Source organism: Sesamum indicum, linkage group LG10 (assembly GCF_000512975.1).
Source record: "Sesamum indicum cultivar Zhongzhi No. 13 linkage group LG10, S_indicum_v1.0, whole genome shotgun sequence".
In the NCBI taxonomy this organism is placed as follows: Eukaryota; Viridiplantae; Streptophyta; class Magnoliopsida; order Lamiales; family Pedaliaceae; genus Sesamum; species Sesamum indicum.
The window spans coordinates 8,211,437-8,223,432 of NC_026154.1; the positions used below are offsets into that span (position 1 = coordinate 8,211,437).

General features: G+C 37.2%; 1 protein-coding gene across 1 annotated transcript; it reads left to right on the forward strand.

Annotated features, from left to right (window-relative positions):
- Positions 4,857-10,639, forward strand: LOC105172206 (protein argonaute 4A-like). Its single transcript, XM_011093573.2, has 23 exons — positions 4,857-4,945; positions 5,756-6,002; positions 6,081-6,286; positions 6,382-6,606; positions 6,681-6,817; positions 6,898-6,995; positions 7,076-7,173; positions 7,299-7,464; positions 7,546-7,662; positions 7,746-7,853; positions 7,989-8,051; positions 8,121-8,234; positions 8,360-8,525; positions 8,618-8,730; positions 8,807-8,944; positions 9,033-9,163; positions 9,243-9,308; positions 9,397-9,460; positions 9,534-9,645; positions 9,733-9,806; positions 9,895-9,989; positions 10,110-10,141; positions 10,301-10,639. The coding sequence occupies exons 2-23, from the start codon at positions 5,772-5,774 to the stop codon at positions 10,474-10,476; spliced, it is 2,730 nt and encodes a 909-aa protein (XP_011091875.1). The 5' UTR covers positions 4,857-4,945; positions 5,756-5,771; the 3' UTR covers positions 10,477-10,639.

The window sequence follows — 11,996 nt, forward strand, 5'->3', positions numbered from 1 at the left end:
AACAACCGGTGGCTTAGTCGATTTTTGGTGTTTGGTCTGGGGACAATCCTTCGTTGTGTAGCCTAACGTCATACAGGATGTGCATTTTGGAGGAAGCCATTCGTACTCAACATTTACTTTACACGGTGTCTCCCTGCCATCCTCATCCGGCGTCATGACAATAATATATTTTGTCAACTTCTGGGCTACATCAATCATCACGCATACATGAGCAAAGTCCAGTCTCGTGCATGCTCTCATTATCGCATTCGGGTTAAAGGGCTTACCTACTTCACTGGCCACAGTGCTCAATCCTTCCATTGTCCAGAATTTCATCAGAAGGTGTCGATGTTTAATCCAGACGGGCACTTACTTATGCTGTAGTTTTCTCATGGCCATACCCGGTTCCCACTTTTGAAGAACAATTGGCTGCCTTTGGAACAGCCAAGGACCCCCTTCAATCACCTCTTCCATATCAATGACAATTCTAAATTGGAAGAAAAAGAAGTCGTTAATTGTCGTAGTGACCTCGCGTAGAGCTGGCCAAACTGAATGAGCATATTCCTTTAAGTGATGATAATATGGTTGTTTTCCCAAAAAATAGCCAACAACCGTAGATCTCCATAGTTTAGACCCATCTCGCACAATATCTAATGAAGGACGGACCACCATTTCCCCATTCTGAATCGTTGAGGCAATGAAAGATAACGTTTTTCAGGATGAATTATGAAAAGCATGGGCAATTTTATCATCATCGATCGTGTTCGGGCTAGCATGGAACTGACTATTTCCAACAAATAATCCTGTAGGAATAGGACTGGGTTGCCTAGGATAGGAGATGCAATTTTCCACCTCATTACTGACATCACAGATGACTTCTGCAGCCAAGTCATGCATGACGTCAGCAGCTCCGCCTAGGTCAGCCACTACGTCATCAACCTCCATTGCCATGTCACTGTTTTCTGGCTGCACATCAGCCTTCTGTACCACCGGCAGCACATCAGACGTCGCCGTAGCTTTGCTGTCCATCGTCGGAATCACCCCAAAAACCGGTAGTAATTGAAACGCCAGCGAAGAAACCGAACTAGCACCCTCCTTCGAAACAGCGCGCTGCTCCCTCTCCTCCATCTGTTTTCCGATCAAAGGGTTTCGATGCGCCGAGAGAAGACAACACCAAGCTTTTCGAAGGCCTAGCGACGACGACGCAACCCCTGAACGCTGCAAACCACCACGACCGTATTTTGCTTCCCATCGAAATTTAAGGTCGTTTAGGGCTGCCATGGATGCCTCATCTCCATCCAATACTCTGTTTGCAAGTCTCAAAAATTCCTTTATATTGAAATCGGCCAGTGAACAAACTCCAGGGCGTCCACCATTAATGTTGGATGAAGGTGCGCCGTCACCAAACCCTAATTTCGATTTCTCAGTAACAGTCATCAAGCTTCTTCCTTTCGCCATGGTAGAGTCTTTCCCATCCCCTACGACTGTTGTGCAGCCCTCAGTGGTCGGAAAAGAATCGTCGTTCGTCAGATTTTTTGTTCGAGTCCGTTAGTCTTCCTCAGCCGCATTTTTTGCAAAAAACCCTAGTTGTTGTGACGTTTCAACTTACTTCGTTCCCAGGGCCAAAATTGCGTCTTTTCTCATGAGTAATTCATCTCCGACCTCTATAATCATTGGATCATCTTTCCGAACGTCATATTGGTAGATTTAGCCGGAGACGTTTCAGCTTCCATATGCGCCGTTTCGGATTCCGCCTGAAACCCTCGCTGCTCGCCTAAATAATAGCCACTACAGTCTATTCTGCGCCGCCAGCCATCACCATCGACCTCCCCTTGCCGGCCGGAGCCCCCTCCTCATCACCGGTCGTTGATTTGGTAGCTAGGGCTTGTTTGTGTGTGTTTTGTGGTGTGCAAGTGTGTGTGAGAGAAGAGAGAGAATTTTGAGTGTCCATCTTTACCTCTAACTTGTAGTTCAATATAATTTTTCATGTATCATAAAAATAATTTTATTCCATTACTAATTGTTCCTTTCTGATTCCCAATCATGTGAATGGAATCAATTAAGGAATGATCATTCTATTGCCTTATATTTCTTGTATATTGGAGAATCATAAGAATCTATTCAAATATGATTCCTTTTTCTTCCTTATTCCATTATAAGCAAATATTAACGTATTTGAATTTTAATATTGTTCGTTAGGAAACACAAAATTTAATGTAAATGAAAAAATTATTGTTTATTTTTAAAAAATTTAATAGAACTATTTATAAAATTAATTTTGAAATAATTATTTTATACTTAATTAATTTGCACTAATTATTTTGTGGGTATTGTAAATTTATAGGGATAATTACACTTCCCTTCTCTGAAGTTTGGTGTAGTTACACGTAAATCCCTTGTGGTTTGAAAAATTATATCTAATACCCCTAAGGTTTGCTTCCGTCTAATAAATAAGTCTATCAATTAGTCAAAATTCATCAAATTTGCTGATATTAACAAAAAATCATGAAAAAAAATTATATCAACCCCTTATTGACTTATTACAGGTCAAATAAATCTATTTGATAACCAAATTACTCTTATATGTTTTCACGCATTAATGCATATGAGGAGATATATCTTCACCGTTATAATGGTAGTTTAGTCCGAAAAATCAATTTTCATTCAATTTTTTTGTTAACATTAATAAATTCAATGAGTTTTAACTAACGAGAAACTTAATTGTTAGACAAAAATAAATTTCAGGAGTGTTAGAGATAATTTCTCAAACGATAGGACATCTACTTGTAATTATATCAAATTTCAGAGGAAGGGAGTATAATTATCCCAAATTTATAATTAGAGCATTAAAAGTAAACAGTACATATAGAAGCTCGAGAAATTAATGAATAACTCAAACCTGAACTCTTATGGAGACGGTTGGACTCCCAATAAATCTTACATCACTGCAATGTATAATTACGTTAACTGTTACATGACTTCTTATTACTGCACATAATTAATTAATAAATATTATATTTAATACCAATTAAATGCACATTATTAATTCATGCTATTACGGCTTATAATTATGGAAAACGAGGTACCAAAGGCTATATTAATTAAAATATTTTTACAACCAATGCTAAGAAAATAAAACCAATTCTTTACTATATTATAAATCATTACAACTTAAAAATTAATACAACATATTACAGTAAAAATAAAAGTAATATTTTCAAAACTTAAATTTCAACTATGATTAATTAAAGTTCTTTATAATTTTACTTATGATCAAAATATTTACAATAGTTTTTAACTGTAGCTAATATTTTGACCTTTTTTGTCAAAATGATGACTAGCAATCATTGCTCAATGTGGTTAATTAGTATTTGTCACGATAATTTTTGCACTTCTAATTATGATAATTAACCACATAAGAAAAATTCATGTATTTTGCAACGCAACATTAAAAGATTTTTTTAAATTATTATTAATTAAAATAAATCAATTACAATCATTGATGTTGAATGTCAATATTTAACAAAAACCATTAAAACAATCATACTTCGATTAATAATATCGAATAAACTAAATCTAACAACACTATACTATTATAGTAGGAACAACACCTATTATGCAGTAGAACAACATCTCACACATAACGTGGAATTGTCCTAAGATTATTTGTTGACGGCATAGGAGATTCGTCTATTTCGATCCACAATCACTGATGTCGAATGTCAATATCTAACAAAAACTATTATAACAATCATACTTCGATTAATAATATCGAATAAACTAAATCTAACTAACACTATATTATTACAGTAGAAACAACACCCATTATGCAGCAGAACAACATCCCACACATAATGTGGGGTTCTCCTAAGATGCTGGAGATTCGTCTATTCCGATCCACAATCATTGATGTCCAATGCCAATATCTGGCAAAAACTATTATTACAATCATACTTCGATTAATAATATCGAATAAACTAAATCTAACAACACTATACTATTACAGTAGAAACAACACCTATTATGCAGCATAACAACATCCCACACATAATGTGGGGTTCTCCTAAGATTATTTGTTGACAACATTGAAGATTCGTCTATTCCGATCCACAATCATTGATGTCGAATGTCAATATCTAACAAAAATTATTATAACAATCATACTTTGATTAATAATATCGAATAAACTAAATCTAACTAACACTATACTATTATAGTATAAACAACACCTATTATGTAGCAAAACAACATCCCACACATAACGTGGGATTCTCCTAAAATTATTTGTTGACAGCATTGGAGATTCGTCTATTTCGATCCTTATTTGTAATAGTCAATGCTGTATATATGACATGTATCGTACTGTATTTATTTTTGAATAATAATAAATCCAAGATTAAATTACATAGTACGATTTTTTAAATTTTAATGTCCATACACATTATCCGCAATTAGATTATAATATACAATCCAGATTCACGAACATATTATATTAACTGTGTCTATTATTATTCATTATCGTCGTAGTTTGAATAATCCGACTGTAATTATTAGAATTCTTAAATTAAAAACATACCTTTTTGGGCAAAATATTTCCATTATTGGATCAAAAATATATAATCTCAATAAAATCTTCCTCAACTTTTATTTATTTATTTTTTTGTGATCAACTGAGTATTATACCCTGCAAAATACAAGCACTAAAAAGCGAAAATAGGTAAAAAGGGCAACGGCAGACGACTTGCATTCTCATTCTCAATGTAGGAAGAGAAGAGACGGTATTACATCACAGCATGTTTTTCTCTCTCCCTCTCTAGTCTTAGGAGTTCTATACAAGGCAGCTTACCTTAAACCCATAATATATAAACAACCTGTCTGCCGCTTGCTGTTTCCAGGAGTCTCGGCTTCATTCCTACGCAGGGACTCAACTCTACTGAGTTATTCTTGTTCCTTTCTTGAAGAAAAGGTTGTGTTTTTTCTAGTTTCTTTGGCTTCTGCATCACATGGAAAAAGGAAGGATTTTTTTTTTTTTTTAAAATTTTCATGTTCTGGGGTGGGGAAGATCTTGTTTCGTCTTTAAGTTGTTTTCTGTGCTTTAAATTCTTGGTTTGATTTCTATGTTTGAGTTTTTTGGCATTTGATATGATTTCTTGGTTTTCGTTCTATTGTTTCTCTTAGTTTTTTAATTTCTTTTATTCCTATGATGTGTTTCTGTTGTATTTAAGGTTCATTGACTTCCCATATGTAGCATGCAGATGTTAACGTCAGTTACCTTTTCTTTCTTTTATTTTTCTTCTTGTTTTGTTTTATGGGGTGTACGAGTTTGTGTGTTCTTGAAAGGAAATAGAAAAAGAAATGTGTAAAACATTATGCAACTTGTTTAAAACAAGTGATTTTTATGGAATCTGCGTAATGATTTGCATGTATATCTATGAATCTATCACGTCTCTGTTTAAGACTTACATTTTCAAGATTCATGTTTGAGAATATTTATTGGTCACCTGCCATATATATGTAGATATAGATCTCCTTTGCTTCTGTGTTGAGATGGTTTAATGCAAAACTTCTTGAACAACAAGAATGGTAACTTCATAGGCTGGTTTCGTTCAACTTTGGTGCTTAATTTATGTTGTTGGCTGTTAGCATTCATGTATGATCAATACTTTGTGTCATCTGTGTTGTAAACCACCTTATGTATGTCCGCTTTTGAATTTTTCCTGTGTCTGATGGTCTGTTTTGGCTTGGATTCGGCTAACGTGTGTTATTTATGTCTCAGCTGGTAGCAGACTAATATGAATTCTTCAAAGAGGGGGGACAAATCAGAAATGCCACCGCCACCTCCACCTCCACTTCCACCTCCACCTGCAATACCACCAAATTTTGTGCCTGAGAAAGCAGTTGTTATTAAACGTGTTCCAATGGCCAAGCGTGGATTTGCTTCCAGAGGACAATCTATCTCACTCTTAACAAATCACTTCAAAGTTGCTCTTTCCAGGACCGATGGCCACTTTTACCACTATAGTGTATACGCCTTGATCTATTCATTGATTTTTGGGAATTCCATGGATATTTACTTAAAATTCTGATCTTTTGTTGTGTAGGTTTCTATTAAATATGAAGATGATAGCCCTGCTGATGCAAAAGGCATCGGAAGAAAGGTACTTGACAAGGTACATGACACCTATGCTTCTGAGCTTGCTGGTAAGAGATTCGCATATGATGGTGAGAAGAGCTTGTTTACTGTTGGTCCCCTGCCACAAAACAAGCTTGAATTCACAGTGGTCTTGGAGGAGATCTCATCAAACAGGTACGTGATGATTGTTTATGTAGTTTCTTTTAACTGAATACAGATCCTTTGTCCAAGTTTTTAGGCTAAGTTTATGTAACTTTATATAATTACAGGAAGATTTGGAGTGGAAGCCATGGAGCTGATGGTAGCCCAGATGAAAGTGATCGGAAAAGATCATGCAGACAGCGTCATTCCAGAACGTACAAAGTCTCAATAAACTATGCTGCCAAAATTCCAATGCAAGCCATTGCTCATGCGCTTCGCGGACAAGATTCCGAGCATTTCCAAGAAGCTGTGAGAGTGCTCGACATCATATTAAGACAACATGCTGCTGAACAGTAAGTATTTGGGCTACTTTTTTGTTTCTCTGCTGAATGATTCTGGTTCTCTTAACACTGTCTTTTCCTTGTAGGGGTTGTCTTCTAGTGCGCCAGTCATTTTTTCATAATGAACCAAGAAACTTCATTGATTTAGGGGGTGGTGTTGTTGGTTGCCGGGGCTTTCACTCGAGTTTTAGGGCCACACAGGGGGGCCTTTCCTTGAATATGGGTGAGTTTTCTGTATCATTTCTGCATACGAACTTCTATTAGTGAGAAGCTCAAGGCACTAATGTTGCATGACTTGCACAGATGTTTCAACCACAATGATTGTTAAGCCAGGCCCAGTTATTGATTTCCTTCTCATGAATCAGAAAGTTGATAATCCTGCTCAGATTGACTGGACTAAGGTAATAAATAGTTTCTCCATCTTCTGGCCATTGTGTGTCGATAGATGTTGTTGCTAAACTTCTTGCTTACTGAAAAACAGGCCAAAAGGATGTTGAAGAATCTCAGGATCAAGGCTGTAAATTCTAATATGGAATACAAAATTAGTGGTTTGAGCGACCGGATATGCAGGGAGCAAAAGTGAGCTCTAGCTATTATTATTGTTCTTATGTTTTTTTCTTAGTACCTAAGATAACAACAATGTTAAGTATTTCGATTTTTAATCACTAATATTACATGTTTTCTTACACTTTTCTTTGTTGAAGGTTCTTCTTGAAAATAAGAAAAGAAGGAACTAGTGAAGCACAAGAAGTAGAAATAACAGTCTATGACTACTTTCTTCACCACCGCAATATCCGCTTGAGGCACTCCGCAGACTTTCCATGCATCAATGTTGGGAAGCCAAAGCGTCCCACTTATATTCCTGTTGAGGTTTGAACTCTACAAATTAAGGCTTAACTTGAAAAATTTTGGGATCTTATTATGATTGTGGTTCTTTTTTTCCTTTTATAGCTGTGCTCATTGGTTTCCTTGCAACGTTATACCAAAGCCTTGTCCAATCTTCAAAGAGCTTCACTTGTAGAAAAATCTCGACAAAAGCCCACAGAGAGGATGAATGCCTTGAAAAAAGTGATGCTTTATCAGATTTTTTTTAGCGACTGTTCTGTTGTTTCATGTTTGGAGTTCTCTATAATTGCTGAGCTGCAATGCAGGCATTCACTAGCAGTAACTATGCTGCTGATCCTCTTCTTGGATCTTCTGGAATTTCTATTAGCAGTGAGTTCACTCGTATTCAAGGTCGTGTTTTGGCACCCCCCAAGGTAATCACTATCTACATTCATATTATTGATCTTCTTATGCCTTCTATTTTTCTTGTTCAAGCATGTTACCTGTGTGAAGCACTATATATGCAAGAGTTCGCATCTTTTCTTACTAGTCGACTCGTTCTATCACAGTTGAGAGTTGGCAACGAGGAGGACTTTGTCCCTCGTAATGGAAGGTGGAACTTCAACAATAAGGTATAATTCTTTAAATGTTGCATGAAATTCTGCTGTAGTAGCTCTGGCTCTGAAGTTATGCTTTTGCAGAGGCTGGTTGAGCCTATAAAGCTCGAAAGGTGGGCTGTTGTGAACTTCTCCGCTCGATGTGATATAAGAAACTTGTGCAGGGACCTGGCTAGATGCGGGCAAATGAAAGGAATAGTGAGTAGCTTTACCCATTAATGAAGCTCAAGTGAAGCTGTATGCTTACCGCTTCCTTCTAACTTGACTATTCTGTTGTAGTCTATAAAACCATCTTTCATTCTAATATGACTATTCTGTTGTAGTCTATCAAACCACCTTTCCAAATGTTTGAAGAGGAACCACAGTTCAGACGCAGTCCCGCTCCTACAAGGGTGGATGAGATGATTGCAACAATCAAGTCAGGACTTCCAGGGGAGCCTCAGTTTCTTCTCTGCATTCTGCCAGAGAGGAAAAACTCTGATATTTATGGTAGTGACTTGATGTACTTTTATTTGGTTAAGCATTTCTCCATTATCTGCATTCAACATAACCAGAAGCATTTCCTTTGAATCTTACTCAAGGCCCATGGAAGAGGAAAAATCTCTCCGATCTCGGGATAGTTACTCAGTGCATTGCTCCTACACGCATCAACGATCAGTACCTGACAAACGTGCTCTTGAAGATCAACGCCAAGGCAAGATGTAGTAGTTTTACTTGTGCAATTTACATTTTTGCAATTTTTATGCTGATTATCTCTTTTCCTCCAACAGCTTGGCGGTATTAATTCATTGTTAACTATTGAGCATACTTCTTCGATACCGCTGGTTTCCAGCGTCCCCACCCTTATTGTCGGAATGGATGTCTCCCACGGCTCTCCTGGTCGCTCAGATGCTCCGTCTATTGCTGCGGTACTATATAAATATTTACTACACGACTCTACACAATCATCACGCATGAATCTTATACACATCTGATGCTATTTTCTTGACTCATTAGGTGGTCAGTTCAAGACAGTGGCCTTTGATTTCTCGATACCGGGCTGCAGTCCGTACGCAGTCTCCAAAATCGGAGATGATAGATTCCCTCTTCAAGAAAGTGTCGGATACTGAGGATCATGGCATTTTCAGGTGATCACGACTCTCAATTCCATCTCCCAGTTATGCAAGATTTCACTAATATCCTCTCTTGATCTTTTCTGATTGCCAGGGAGGCATTGCAGGACTTCTATAAAAGTTCCAAGCAAAGGAAACCAGATCAAATAATTATTTTCAGGTGTACTAATCAGCAACTATCTCTGTATTTATTTTGTGTTCTCCTTGTCTTTTATGTTCGTCAATCATTCTTCCTATGTGTTTTGTAGGGACGGTGTGAGTGAGTCACAGTTCAGTCAAGTGCTAAATGTTGAGCTAGAGCAGATTATGGAGGTCTGTTTCCACCTCTGACGGACTGAAGTTCTCTTACCCTTCTTGAAATCTAAGTGTTCCTGTTATAATTCAGGCTTGCAAGCTTCTGGATGAAAGCTGGCATCCCAAGTTCATGTTGGTGGTGGCACAAAAGAACCATCACACAAAGTTTTTCCAGGCAAACTCCGATGATAATGTTCCACCAGGTCTCTCTCTCTCTCTCTCATCACTTTCTAATGGCAGGAGATTGCTTTCATCTGACCCCCGATCTCTCTATACTGTTTTGTCCTCAGGGACTGTGATTGACAATGGGATTTGTCACCCAAGAAGCAATGACTTCTACATGTGTGCTCATGCTGGCATGATTGTGAGTTTCTATTAATCTGTTTGTCCCTTGGAAAAGCGAATTCACTAAACTCTAGACGACAGATTAGTAACTGACTGATGTACTATAGGGAACAACACGACCAACTCACTACCATGTTCTTTACGATGAGCTTGATTTCTCTCCCGATAATCTGCAAGAACTTGTGCACTCTCTATCTTATGTGTAAGAGCATAGTTAACTTCATCATACTTTTGAGTATTCAAAAAGTCGTTGCTACGACATTTGCTTTTGTTTTAACTTCATCTGGCCACTTAGTAACTAACGGTAATCTCAACTCTACAGGTATCAAAGAAGCACTACAGCTATCTCCGTAGGTAATGAAACTATCATCACCCTTATTTGGTGTTGTATTTATTGCATTTTACGTCATGTGAAATGATAAATGAGCAAAAACAATCACCGTCTCTATCCATTATTGGCCTAACAATTTCGAACTCTGAGCTTATGGTTTAATCTTGTTTCGATTTCTGTAGTTGCTCCTATTTGTTACGCGCACTTGGCTGCTGCTCAAATGGCTCAGTTCATCAAGTTTGAAGAAGCATCGGACCGATCATCGAGCCACAGCGGGACAGCCGCGGGTGGTGGAGTTTCAGTGCAGGAGCTTCCCAGGTTGCATGATAGGATCAGCAGTTCTATGTTCTTCTGTTAAGGAATTTTAGGGGCAGCAATCAGCACATCCTCTTCAGTCGATCCTCTTTTCTTGATCACTCGTGATGGTGTACTCTACTTAATTTTCTCATCTTTACGAGAAACTTTGTCAATTTTGCCTTCTTGATGGGCTGTGAGACTAACTTTAAATGAATTCTGGAATTAGGGCTGATTATATCTTTCTTTTTGGGTTAGTTACACTTAAAACTCCTTTTGAAAATATGAAATTACTCTCAAAAGTTTCAAAATTATACTTACAATTCCTTTAAAAATTTATTGTTTCGGTAAATATAAATTTTATTAAGTAAAGGGGGTACATAAGTACAGTATAAAAAGCATCAACTAGGTGGATTCTTCGATAGGCCAAGAAATCCGCCATAATAAAGTGCGCATGTACTAACAACATAAGAAAGTTGAATACTAAGAATCCTCTATCGCACATCTTCAAGAATAAGTGTACCCAAAGTTTGTGAATCACGATGGCTCCCTTCAAAACGTCGAATATTGCGTTCATGCCATATGTGATAAACCAAGGAATCGAGTAAGGCATGATAGGACACAGATATCACGTGTTTGCCCCTCCATCTGCTAGCACCCCATAACACGTCAGTAGGCCATGGCCGGTTCGGCCAAGGGAAGTGAAGTGTGAGTCGTATCAACCGCAGAAAACTTCTCGAATAGGGACAGTGAAAGAATAGGTGGTTGTGATTTTCCACTGCACCATCCGTACAAAGAACACAGAAGCCATCAAAGTTCACATAGCTCGAATCCTCAGCTTTAGATGTCACGGCTGACTTACCTAATAAGAGAAGAAACACGACTCAATGTCCGAATCGCTAGTCACTATGTCCTAACTCCTAAAAAATATGTGGCAAGGATAGCTAATCAGTTTATATATTTGTATATATATACACATTCACAGTGAATCAAATTTCATGTAACACCACCAACTAACAGATATTCGCCATATAATTACAACAGGTGTAAGAAATAACACATGCCAAACATCATATATCAATCCACAATATATTCCGATGTTTTCGTTTATTTTCTCATGGCCCTACTTATCCCAGTTGGAGTGCATCACTCAATGGTATTTGCCGACTATCATGATCTCAATCACTATCTTTTTTTTTTTTTTTTTCTAATATCACACAACATACAACTTGTATGATATCCAATCATTAGTAATCACAAAGCCCACTGCTCGCATGATATGTCATATCATCAATAATATCACAAAACACACAACTTGTATGATATCACATCATCATTATTGATCAATTACAACACAGCTCGTCATTCATTATATTATTATAAGCCATTGTCGTATGTCCTCAAGTTAGGTAAGCCATCTTTTTATTTCAATTCACAACACCATCTTTAACTTCATTCAATTTCATTCAACAATAAATCCCCCATCAATAACTTTCTCATTTGATTTCATTCAACAATCAATTATAGGATCACACAGTCATTCATTTGACTTTCGTACAATAAAACCGCAAATAAGTACGTAAT